Source organism: Daphnia magna, linkage group LG2, assembly GCF_020631705.1.
Source record: "Daphnia magna isolate NIES linkage group LG2, ASM2063170v1.1, whole genome shotgun sequence".
NCBI classification, from domain to species: Eukaryota; Metazoa; Arthropoda; class Branchiopoda; order Diplostraca; family Daphniidae; genus Daphnia; species Daphnia magna.
The window spans coordinates 17,603,260-17,616,627 of record NC_059183.1 but is presented as its reverse complement, the minus strand read 5'-3'; the positions used below and the strand labels follow the sequence as shown (position 1 = coordinate 17,616,627).

The 13,368-nt window shown below is 41.3% G+C and overlaps 1 protein-coding gene across 2 annotated transcripts in view; it reads right to left on the bottom strand.

The window, feature by feature from the left end:
• LOC116917183 (high affinity cAMP-specific and IBMX-insensitive 3',5'-cyclic phosphodiesterase 8A) overlaps positions 1-13,368 on the bottom strand; it is a 32,991-nt gene that overhangs the window by 15,547 nt on the left and 4,076 nt on the right. For both annotated transcript variants that reach the window (XM_032922556.2, XM_032922557.2), the window contains exons 2-4: positions 9,874-11,129; positions 2,788-2,867; positions 2,402-2,461 (exon numbers count right to left, since the gene is read on the bottom strand). In XM_032922556.2, coding sequence (XP_032778447.2) covers positions 2,402-2,461; positions 2,788-2,867; positions 9,874-10,129 — 396 coding nt within the window. In that variant the 5' untranslated portion in view covers positions 10,130-11,129. The remainder of the gene's footprint in view (positions 1-2,401; positions 2,462-2,787; positions 2,868-9,873; positions 11,130-13,368) is intronic.

The following is a 13,368-nucleotide window of genomic DNA, read 5'->3' as shown; positions in this document are numbered from 1 at the left end:
AGTTTCAAAGGAGTGATTCAAAAAGATAATGAACACACACACACACACAACGAGCTGACGGTGCCCAAAGTGCTAAGTAGATGTTGAAAAGCCTAATACTCGCATTTAATTCCCTTTTTCTTCTTGTTTTATACTAAAAGACTATAACTGCACATAGGCAAGTTTACGAACCCTAGCGCTAAGCGCGGGAGGATACGGTAGATGTAGTCGTTTTTGTTTCCCTTGCATTTTCTGTGTCGTTCGTCCTATACGGCGGCTGTGTGTTTTTCTTCTAGCCCCGCCACCGCGATCGTTAATCGAGTATAGAGGGAAAAGAGTGCCGTGATCGTCGAAGAAGCTGATGTGGCATTTAAGTGCAGTCTTTCTCCTTTCTTCTAAATCCTACGTCGTTCGTCTGCTTCCATTCTTTCTGCATCCTCTTTGTTTTTTTTGCTTCTTTATCATCCCTATAAGGACTCATTTTTTTGCATATCATTTTTTTGTTTCCCTGTTTTCCGTGACAAGAGACTCTAGGGCACTGCCAAAGATGAGTTTAAAGACAAGAGGGAAGGCGAGTGTTTACGTCGTTCGCTGTCTCCAATTTCTTGTTTCTTTCTCCTTCATCTCGTTTGCGTGGATAGGAAATTAGGTGCAAGCGTATTGCGGGCAATAGCACGACCAAAGCAATCGACTGATGATGTTTGAGCACATGCAAGGTGATCGATTGCCCTTGTCATCTAATACTCGGCTGGATGCGCTGTGCTCCTTTTCTCCCCTTATAAATGGCAAGAGATAGTTGGAACAACACAGAGAGAACGCGGACTAGTGAGCGTCAGAAATCCGCACTGGCTTTTCTTTTTTTGTTCAGTGCTTAATACCTAGAAAGAATTCTTCAGAGACGAGTAGGAAAGACTGCAGAAAGAAAGCAGCGCAACCACAAACAAGTGCATGAGCAACAGATTTCCAAGAAGAGTTTGCTCGAGTCTGGGGAGAACAAAGTCCACGTGATACGCTCGAGTTATACGCGTACGTCTATGGAGGTGGAGGCAGAAACTATTCGTCTGTATGCCATCCATTCCAAGGTTCTTTTCGTCTTGATTTTCTCTATAAATTTACATCCATATATTATTCTCTTTGCGCGGCTGTGTGTCTACATTCTCCCGCCTTCCTTGTGTATAAGTCCGTACATACTCGCTTACATTAGTCGTTTTTGCATAATGAAAGCCAATTGAAAGTGCTCGCCTCCGCATGCGGTTGATGAGAGCCAGTTGTTGTGTACGTCGTCAGGCGGACAGGCCGAACATCAAAGCGAAAACTTTTTTCTTTTCCCAGAAACTTCATCACGAAAAATACCCAACCGAAAATGGTTCGGTTCAACTCCGCGGAATGGTAAACAACAAACAACAACGTAAATGAATACACAAGGACGTCGTCCACCATAGAAAAAAGGATCTAAGTCTTCCCCCTCAATTCTCTGTTCTATTCAAGTTGCTAATTTGGAATTTTTTGAATCTATTCCATCGTATATATAAACGTCCTTTTCCCAGTATCTTGAAGGAAAACTGCGCTGCAAATCCATGCCAGGATTTCTAAAGCCACTGATTTTCAATGTGCGTATAATATAACTAATTCACTAACAAGTGGATACAGAAGAAAAAAGAAAATCTTCCTTCTCCACAAAACACTTGAATTTCCTGGCACGAGCATTGCAACTTGTTGCTTTCAATAGTTGAAGTTGACTCGAATTAAATAATGGAAGGTTCCTACGTCGCTGCGTGTCAAGATCGATCGCTGGAGGAGCAAATAATGTAAAGACCGTACGAAATAAGCGTATTGCACACTATTTAATGACTACATCATTCACCGCGATGTCCATCAAAACAGCCATCGTTCTAAATAGTTGATCGAGAACCTACAACATCCGTCATCTTTCCCTCTTTTTGACTCACAATGAACGATAAGCTTCCAGGCTCTTGCGTATTGTTGACCAGCTTAGTATACACATAGGTCCCTGTAGCATCAACTTTAAGGTTGGACGGACATGTGATCTATCGTGGCTCGATCTACTTACACATGTACTACGTCCTGACGTTCTGGCTCCATAGGGTCTCGCCAGCGTAATGAAAATATATCGGCCTCGTGACAGGTGAGGAAGACGGAAAGAGGTGAGCTGGTGGTGTGTGACATTGTCTACTGTCGCACGATCTTGATTAATGGTTTTACTATACGGTGTCATCTACAAGACTAGATCTTCCATGTATTCTAATGTTATTGATTGCGCTGGGGGGGGAAAAAAATGTGTTTTCCTGTCGTATTATTTGGTGGCTGGATAAGAACTGAAGGAAGATGGAATTGGCCCGGAACGTTAGGTTTAACGGTAACGTGAACATAAACAAAGAGTACACGGGATCAAGTGTCTCACCTTGAGTGGTTCTGGCGGCGCTCGCATGGCACCGAAACGGACGTCGTTACTCAAACGAACCTGCCAACAGCAACAAATAACAAAGAAACAAAAGAATTTTATTTTTTTTAAATAAAAATGAAGAAAAGAATAGACTAACTAAAACTAAAAGGACGTAAAGGTTTTTACATAAATAGCTTAATAACTTATCGGCGAAAGCCACAAAAAAATAAAACAAAGAACTACTAATTGCGTAGGACTCGTGTAATAACTTATGAACTGCGTGAAGTCATTGGCTATTGTTTAACAAAAAAAAAACGCTATTCTTCTTTTCTACAAAACGCAATTATAACAAATCAATCGATTATTGTATTACGTCTATGATATTCTGTTCGTTCTCTACGTACCCCATTCTCCAGCTGAGTCGGACTGGTACTGTTCTGGTCGCTGCTGTTACCTCGTCGATACTTTCCTGTTGTCGAATTTTCTGTGTAAAATATAAAAAAAAAAAAAAAGGGTATAAGAAAAATGGCACGTCAATATCGAAAACGAGGAAACTATACATCCTTTATACACGGTTCATAATATATTCTTGCGATTACCAAACGAGAAAACGGAGAATTTGGAATATGAATTTTTAAAAATGCCACTGACAGGTGTGGTGTGAACAAAAGGTAAAATCTCTCTAGTATTCAAAAGAATTTGAAAGGACTTCGGTGTTTAGTGGCAAGAGGACTCAGGCATTAGGAGGATGCGAAGAGAGAAGGATAAGCATCAGTCATGTGTCGCGTTATCACAGAAATTGCCGGTGATTAACAGCCCATCCCAGTTGATTACGTTGAATTTGACTAATGAGATTTAAAAAATCCGTTTCGCGCTTTCATAGCTGCCGGCGATGACGGGCCCATCCGCATCCCACATCTAATAGCCTTTTGAATGAGAAAAGACAAAAATGTAATGACGAAATCGGACCTTGGCTTTGTCCGGTTCGACAACTCTGGCCAGCAAGACCGAGCGTCATCAGCAACACAGCACACGACGTCCAATCAATTACAAATAATGGAAAGGAAAAAAAAAAAAAAAGGCGAAACATAAAAAGAGAAGTAGAAGGAAGCAGACAAGAGAATCAAATAAGGAGCGCCGCCTGTCCGCCTTTTTTTTTGTTTTCCTATACAAGCCTCACTACCTCCTTCTATCCGGGATGGCCCAATCTATCGCAGCCTAAACGCGAGATCCTTGAGTTGATGAAGAAGAAGAACAATTTGTTTCCTTGTCCACACTTTGGTCACACGAAACAGGTTTAAAAAGGGAATGAAGTGGGGCCTCGTTGTGTATGAGTTGAGTAGTCCGTCGATTGGGAAGGTGATCAAGATCCGGCACAAAGTGCTAAGGCCTTGAGTTTGTTCATCACGTACTGTACATAAATGTAGAAAGCGAATAAAAACCTTAGTGGGTGCACAATTGCGATGTGTACTAGCGATCGATCCATCGCTTTGTCCCCTGTAAGGTGTAAGGTCGCAACGACATATTCTACAGCGGACGTAGCCGATTCTACATACAATTGCCTTTTTCAGCAGCAAGTGGATTGTCGCTGTGTCCTGAAGCGGAAATCCGCCCCGCCCCGTAAAAGAAAGACACACAATCTGAGAGATTTCAGCAATAAGAAGGTGTACAATCAAACGCTGCTGCTGAGACGCAGTCGACGAAAATGTTCAAATCTCGAAATGGCGCCAAAGACGAACATCCGCCCCAAAAAATCAAATAGTCCAAATTGGAAGGGGAATGAAAACAAAAGGAAATGCAAGGTCTGTCTATGTGTGTATAGAATGAAAATTATTTGCAGCCGTCACGTATACGTACATATTCGCCTCATACGTGATGCGCTTCAGAGAAAAACAGAGAGAAAAAGAAAAAAAAAAAAAAAGGAAAAATCGAAAACATTTGAATTCCCCCTTGATGGCCCGCGCGCTATAGGACGCACGCAAGAAAAACAAGAAATGGAGTCACGTTTTTCTGTCTTCTCTTTCGTCGTATTCGGCTATTTCAAGTATACGACTATCGTTTCTATATAACGCCATCGAGCAATGGCCGAGGCCGAGCCGGACACATTCCATTCTCGCCAGAGTTTGCCGTGCGTTTGAACAACATACATCACATGTCAGTCGGATAGCAGCCACCAGCACAGCTTCGGCAAAACGTAAACAAAAAAAAATAAATAAAAACGGGAGAGACTAACAGTTCTTCATCCGCTTGCTAGGAGAGGGGGAAAAGTAGGGAGAGAGAAACACAAAAGCTCCGAAACGCAGCGGCTGAGACTGATGGACGGACGAGCCAAACCTCAAAGTCGCCAACATTTGAAACTTTCCGTTGGCCGCTCTTGTTGCTATTTTCGTCTATAAATCTATGCAGATATCGGGTCCATTCCGCAATCATGTCATGCTTCGGCCCAACTTTTTCGGGGATATACAAATCTCTATCGCCGTGCAAGCTCAATTGGTCCTTGGCAAAACCAAGAACCAAAAAGATGTGACTGGTTTATGTATGCAGGATTACCCGCGCTATAAATCGAAACGCGCGGATATACGAGGTTTATTTGCACACACACACACGCGCGCTTACAACAAACAAAATTGTGCGGATGACGTCAGTCAGCCAGCCAATCCATCCATCATTCAGACTTCTTTATTTTCTTTTTTCTATTCTTTTTTTAAATGTGTCTAGTAAATACTGATGTTGTACAGACAGGGTACAGATTGAGTCGGAAGCGACGCCATGGTGAGTATAACTAATACAATCACTTGCGCTTTAGCATTGAAGCCCTAATTGTTTATAATATCAAATTGTATTGCAGACGGGACGGGAAGTTTATCGAATGTTCTATTCTTTCTTAAATATTAATTTTTTATTATTTGATCGGATCGATTTCGCGGTGGAAACATGAAACAGTATAACAGAGAAAGGAGGGCAAGAAAATGAAGTAAAAATGACTTGGTTGTATAGTACACACACACACACACAAAATAAAAATAAATAAATAAATGATTCGACCGCGGCCAGCGCCATTCATTTTTCTATACTTGGGCCGAGTCGATGATCAATCAAAATGGCGTTTGATAGATCGACGGGACTTTGCTCGACGGTCGACCAAGACTTGATTTCCCCCGTTGCATGAAAAAGAAGCCGGTTTTCTTTCAACAGAAATGTTCTACCTTGTTTCTCTTTGCCTTCCATTTCAGTTGAGAAAAAGAAAAGAAAAGAAGGATTGGGCGGCATTGAATGGAAAAGTCTTACTCCCTACACCGCTGTTGGCAATGTTGGCGGGGGGATTTAACTAGCCAAACATCGTTTTCCATTGAAAAAAACACAACAACTTTTGTTTCAATTCCTCTTTTTTTTTTTTCTTTTTTTTTTTCTCTTTGATCGCCGCTAGGTTACACAGTCAGACACGTTCCAAAGCGTTAAATGAATCCAATGAACTCGATAAGAGCGTCACAAAAAAAACTAGCCTTTTCCCTTTATGTGTGGCCCCCTGTTATCAAAATATGCATGTCCGGGAGTTCATTGGGTGCGATGTATCATGACCTATAAAAAAAACAAAAAAACAAAAATTGAAGTTGGACTCCTAATGTATGGCTCCGTCTGACAATACGGAACAACTTGCACGCACACACTCACGAAAACTGTAAAGAAAAATGACAAAAATAAAAGAATAAAGGAGAAACCGAGTATATAGGAATGCCACAAACAAAATGGTTCCCAGAACCGCTTTGCCGTGCTTGTTGTTATTGTTGGCCATTGTTTTTCTTTTTCTTCTGCCCCCGTTTGTTTTGGCTGCAGGTCCACCTCCAAAAGCACCACACACACACAACAAAACAAAAAAAGAAGCCGAGCAACAAAAAATGAAAAGAAATTCCCGACACCATTCCTTTTCGATGTGTATATCCGCTGCCGCCACGAGACAAAACCACATACTATTCCTTTCACGGTTGTTTTGTTTTTTTGTTTTGCGTCACGCAACACACCCAGTTAGATAGAATTGACCAATTGCTGGTACCATTGTAACACTACGTACAAACAACAACAAGAAAACCTTTCCTTTCTTTTCTTTTTTGTTTTTGGTTTTTTTTTTTAGTCTCTCATTTTCTTTTTTCTTTCTAGGGGCCCTACCTCTCGCTTATACGGTCATGGATCATCTCGTGTTGTGATTGTAGATAGGGCAAGGTGTGTTAGATAACCATGTCTGTATTTAGACGCTGATGCACCGTAGAATTTGGGTAGAGTCACGAAAGAGGCTGCAGTGACTTCAAAGTTATATGAGGAGCCTACGTAATAACTTTACAACATCATTCGAGCCTAGCCCCTTTTTTGTTCTCTTTTGTGCTAGGTCTAGTCAGCTGTGGGCCCTAATGCGTGTAATGTATCAAACCGATTTCGTTAGAGTTCGTTTTGGAGGGCCTCTTGCATGGCAGAACGTTTTCACTATTATTCATGCGACCTTCCCTTTTTTGTTCGTTCTTACCCTTCCCTTGGCTGACCCGTTACAGCGTTTACTACTCCTACACGTAATACTTTCTACGCAGGGGGAAAGATCTTTTTATCTGTTTTCTAACATCTTGGCTTCTTATCGCTGGCCCAGACACAAGGAACCCTTTATTTTGATTTTATTTGATTTTTTCCTCTAATATTTTGTTTATTTTGTTTATTTTTTTCTTCTCCTTCTTTTAGACGGGCAAACAAAGACGAGGTCTCAATGTCATAATGACTGGCAGGTGCGGGGACTGGCAGCGCGTCGTAAAAACTCGTCACAAATTCATGAGAGTTGAAAAAAGAAAAAGGGTTCGCCGTCACCGTAGATCCCCCCCATCCGGAAGGTGTAAGCGGGAGATAATCGTAAAAAAAAAAAAAGAGTGATCGTCAACACAAAACAATCATGTAAATCGCTACGATTAAATGAAAAGAGTCATTCATTTGTATAGGGAAGCGCAACTATCGCCGACGGCGTTCTACCATTGCATTTCATTTTCTCCATTTATGTGCGGGCGGTCCCGCGAATTTCGAGAAGTAAGGGAAAGAGTAAAAAAAAACAAAAAAACGAGAGAATATTTGAACAAAAGAAAAGATGACTATGTCCATCGTTGTCACAACAAAAAAAAAAAAAAAAAAAGAGAAACTGAGGTGAAGAAGATGAAATTTCAAGTTCGGGCGACATAAGAAAAGGTACGTAACATATTCACATTGAACAAAGACGAAGGTTCGGCAGTGATATATGACCAGTTGGGTGATACACGCACAGGTGAGTAAGGAGAAAGAGAAAAAACAAAAATCTGTACACAAAAACAAGGAAGAAGAAAAATAAATAAATAAAAGACAAGAAGAAGAAAAAGAAGAAAGAAAAAGAGGAGAGAGAGAAAGAGAGACAGTCTGGCGGAGTTATGCCAGGTATGCGGATCCTGATTATTCAACGACGCCCGTCAACGAAACGTAATAGCTTTTAAAAGAAAAAGAAGAAAGAAAAAGAAAAAAAAAAGGGGGCCAGGGACGGGACGCACATCTTCTGACCGACGTTCGCCCAGTGCGGGCAGTCGCGCGCGCCCGGGCTCGTGTGTTGTCGTGCTGCGCGTTAAAAGCGACCGTTAACTGACTTTTTTTTTCCCCTTTTCGTTCTGGCACTTCTTTCTCTTCTCCTTCTGCCTCCCCTATTCCTTTTTGATGGTTTCGTTTCTTCGAAAAAAATGAAGCGTAAAATGGATCCGTGAATACCTTTATGCACGCACACACGCTAAAGTGTATCCCTCCCCATTTTGTTTTTGTTTTGTCTTTCTTTTTATTGACGAACCCACCGACCGATCGACGACCTGAAACATTTTTATTTTCTTTTATTTCTCTTTTGCAAAACAGCGCAAGAACCGGACGAATAGCTGGTATACTTGGTATAGGTTTTTCCCCTTGGTCGATGGAGGTGACGCTGATGTCGAAACGACAATAGAGACGTTTGATTGATTTCGGGTTGTCATTTCCTCTGCCTTGCTTCGAGTCGTTATTTTACCTTTCACCCGCATCGAACCGGTTGGCTTTTTTTATTTCGCTTTGCCCAACAAGAATCAGACGAAATGGGCCAGCAAGGACATATCGATATGGAGTTCCTATGCGTACGTGCGTGTCGTCACCTAAACCACTGCAGTGGTGGTACAGACGTCGTCGTTTGTCACCTCTCACCTGTTTCACCTTACATACCACCGCAGGCAAATCGAAATGTCCTTTTGCTATTTAGAATATTTATGCACGTGGATTGGTATACAAGACTCGTCTGAATCAAGAAAAGGTAGAGAAACATCCCTATTGATAAGCCCCACCTTTACACGAGTTTCAAATGTCAATCTCGTGACTCTTGCCGACCACCATTCATCAATAATTATTTGTTCAAGTTCCTATATAATTGGATTTTCTCAAATTCCCCTTCCTTATACTGTTATTCGACAGTCAAGGCAATGTTTCGTGGCTGCAAACGAGCACTGTGATACATATACAACGTTAATTAATCAGTCTTACAATTACGCCAGACAGACCAGCATCTACGTGCCGTGGCTCCTGTATGTTGTCTTAGACTTGGTCTTGAGGTCTAAACAGGAAAAAGGTGCGGATATAACTGGAGCTGTTAGGGCAGGAAGAGGGCGACAAAAAAAAAAAAAAAAATCTAAGAAAGAACGTTCAAACTTTCGTCTATACACACACTGACATTGCCTCTGCTAGCCGAAATATATAAATGTCAATATGGCTGTTGCTGCCCTGGCGCCTTGGTATAAATACACGACAGCCATAGCCCACATGGACAGTTAGTTATAGTTAGTTAGGCTATAGTTCACGAGCGGAAAGGTGATGACACGCCTGCATCTTCTTCCCCCCTTTTTATTTATTTATTTATTTTTTTTTTTCGTTCTTAAAGAACCTCTCTCATTTTTTTTTTTGGATGACGGTGGCGGCGTCCGATATGGACGCGTGTGAGGCTTGCTAATAATAAGACAACACGCATCAACTATCAGCCGCATCCCTAACTGGCGTTCCCCACTCTTGACGACAGCGCCATATCTTTATTTTTGCATCTTACGCTGACCCTGTCTTTGTTTAGGCAAACCTCACACAATTCATACGTATGTGTACTGCATCCGAAGCGCGCCTACAGATTGCCTAATTAGCTGTTTGATGTGAATTGATTGAATCGTAAGATAAGACGGTAGGGACGACGGTAGGTAAACTTAAAAAACGAAGGTGACCTGTCGGTTGAGTGGGTTGCACACAAGCCGCGATTGTGATGAACATTACCGACAATGGTTGCGTCGTCGTGATAGGACACGAACCCATCAAAGTATTCGTCAATGTCGATTTTAAAAGGTTCCGCTACGCTAACCGCTTTTTTTAAAATCTTATTTAAAAGCAGAGAAAAATCTGATTGTTTAAAGGTTAAAATAAACAAAGAAAAGAAAAGATGCGCTTACCTAACGACGGTCTGTTGTCAGTGTTGCTGGGATTGCGGACGATACGTAGGGCCTGTTGCTGTTGTGTTTGCTGTGAAATTACATTATTAGTAGCCAGGGCGACGCTGCGATTGGCCTTCTCGTCGTTGTGATGATGATGGTTGTCGGGCAACACGGTGGTCACGTTGTTCGGCGGTGATGAATTGGCCGATGATGAATGCCGTCTCTGGCGTTGGCTGCCGCCACCCAGAGGCAGTTGACTCGTAGCGCAACCCATAATTTCTTGCTCTCGTCGTCAATTTTGCACGGCACTGCACACAATAACACTGCACACTCTGGGTTTACGTAGTGCATCAATAAAAAATTTAAAAAAAATAAAATTAAAAAAAACACTTGATGAGCTCGACTGGAACCTGTCCGATTTGTCACTCACGTCACGCACCACGGTCCTTTCGTCTATTCTTTTTCTTTCCCCCCTTGTAATGAAGTTCAAACTCCCCCTCACCTGTCGAGCGACATAAAATCCCCGTCTTGGGTTTTTTGTTGTTGAAAGTTTGTTTTTTTTCTTTTTGTGTGTGTTTTCTCGGTCAATATTCGGATGAAGAAGAAGAAGAAAAAATAATAATAATAAGAAGAAGAGTCTAGTGAGCAAATTTTTAATGCTTTCCTATACAATCCGGAACGATCCGCTCACAACATCCTGGAGAGGGGGGAATAAAGATGTCCGTACCACCATTGAGTAGTGAATTCACGCGCGCGCGTCACAACCGAATGAAAAATTCTTTGTTCTTTTTCTTGGCTGTTTGGTTTTCTTTTTTATTTTTCCTTTGGTCGTCGCAAACCCAAACTGTGCGTCGGTCTGTTTGTTGGCTATCGACACAATCTGTCCGTCATGGAATTGACGAATCGGACAAAAGGCAAAAGGAAAGGAAATTGACGAGCACCGATAGACAACACGACAGTCAGCCGAGAAAATGCTGAACAGTTTTTAGATTGGCCCAGCACAATTCGTGAGTTTACCTTCACATGACGACGAACGGCCGACTTTGTGTGTCATCTAATCAGTAGACAACTATTTGTGCTAGTCTTTGTTTGATTCAAAAGGTCAGGCCGTCAGGAAAAAAAGGGAGGATATGTAGGGGGGTGAAAGATTGCAATCAACTTCTGATGAGGTGGCAGTGAGGAGATCAATCAAGTCGAGTCCACAGCGAATGAATAAGAAGAAAGAGTCATCTTTGGCTTCGTGCTGATCCGATCGCCACCAAACACCTGTTTTTCTGCACCACCAAATAAAAACAGAACCAAGTTTAGTCAACTGAATTAATGATGACAGTCATTGACCATCGAGCCAGCATCAACAAAAAGCTTGTTTTAATATTCAGTGCTATCATATAGCAATAAATGAAAATCAAATTAATAAAAAAAAATATATTTATGAATATATAGTTCAAAAATTTCAGTTTTTTATGGCTTGATGGTCCAAGGTTATACCCCGCCCGTCTCTTATTCCCAACTCGGTGCGTTCGCCGTTTTGTCGCCGTGCAGAAACAATGTCGTGTTTTGTTTTATTACGTCCAACATCAGCGGGCATTAAAACAGCTAGGATGCCAAGCGCATCAAACTTCAACGGTGCGCTGACGTCAGGCCGTATGACACCGGACAGAATTTGCTCTGACTGGCTGAGACTAGCGTTCGCTAGTCTCCAAGTTCAACTGAGACACTTTCTCTTCCATTTTTTTTTTTTTTTTTTTAGTTTATTTCTTGTTTCTTTACATTTTTTATTTTCATCCATTTTCGTTTTAAACTTTCTTTGGTGCGCCCCGCTTTATTTCATTCTTTATCTCCGTCCTTCCCTTTTGTTTCTTGCAGCCAACATTTGCCTGGCCGCACGTTCAAAACTCTTAACAAACAAAAGCGCTGAAACGATTTCATTTCGTTTCTTTTATGCCTTTTATCTTCTATTTTATACGACAGGCTGTTTACATAACGCGGTACAAGTAAGGGACTGTCTGTATGAGACGGGCTTGATATCATTTCAGCTCCTCGATTGATGATTTTTTTTTTTTGTAGATTGTTCTCATCAGTCGCATTTTGGTTGAAACAGAAAGAATGAAAAACAAGTCCACAATCAACGAAACGAGCAGAGTGACAAACAAGGGCTGCTAGTTTTATGCAAGGAATGACGACACACACGACGGCCAACCGTTCGCTTGATGGATTGTTGATTGACATCCTCGTCGGCGCATTTGAGAAACGTACAAAAGCTACGACAAATATTGAGCAAGCCTTCACATCACATGACAAACAGGGTGACTTGTCATATATAGATATGCAGCCTCTGACATATTAGTATCGCAGTCCAAAACATCCAGCCGATGCACGCAAGTAATAATGACGACATTCCTGAACATTCCTATCTGATGTCTCTCCTTTGAGCGTCTGTGCGTTGTGCAACAAAAGGCGCATTTACAAAAACAATCTAGATAAATCTGCTACCCTGATTGGCTATAGTTATAGTGTACAAAGTTAAAACGAACCAAAGCTTACATGTTTTACTGGGCCTTTTAAATCGGAGACTTCTTCTTTTCTAGTTTCAAAAGATATTGAATAGAGGTGGACAACAGCTGTGCCGGATTCTGTGTGAGTCACATACCGACCAGGATTCAGGGATCACAGATACACACACACACACACACACACAAAAAAAAAAGGAAATCGATCTGATGCGATTCTCTGCAGACCTCCCTCAGTGTATCGTCTTATCCAATAAGTTGAATGTCGTGCCATTTGTTCCCCCCAAAAGCTCTTTACTTTTTCTCGTATGACTATCGTTTTCTTAAAATGCGTCGTTCGTTTAAAAGGAAAAAGGAAATCTAGTCCTACGTAACGGAGCAATTCTTTTGAAAATATGTTTGGAAAGTGACGACAAAACGTCCCCCTTTTTCCTTTTTTTTTTTTCTGAGCAAATATTTGAATTTCTTCCGTATTTGTTACGTTTGACAGTTACCTTAAAAACTACATTTTTTTCTCTCTCTCTCTCTCTTGTATTGTTTGATTTTTGGAGACTCGATCGTATCGACCTGTCTATATTTTGATTGATCTCTCGAATTCTTCGTACGGCTGTTTTTTTTTTAAATAATATTTTCTGTTTTCCTTGTTTGTTGCTCTTGTATTACAAACGTTCTGCTTGTCCAGCACACACCTTATCCAAAGACGGGCGGAGTTGTTAGGAAACACAGTTGAATGGCGAAGAGCTTTGTATGTACAAGAATTAATGCACCTGGCCCCTCTCTTCATATAGATCTTTTATCTCTCTCTCTCTCTCTCTTATGGTCTATTCAGCAAATTCGTCTTGCAAGAGAATTATGAGACATAATTGGTGCTGTTGTTGCCATGTGATGGATGTGCGTGAAAGAATGCAGCCTTGCGTTACGCTCGTTCCTCTTTGTCTCCTTCAGTTATTCTCTATGAAACAATAAAAGAGTCTCCCAGCAAAAAATTATGAATAAAAAACAA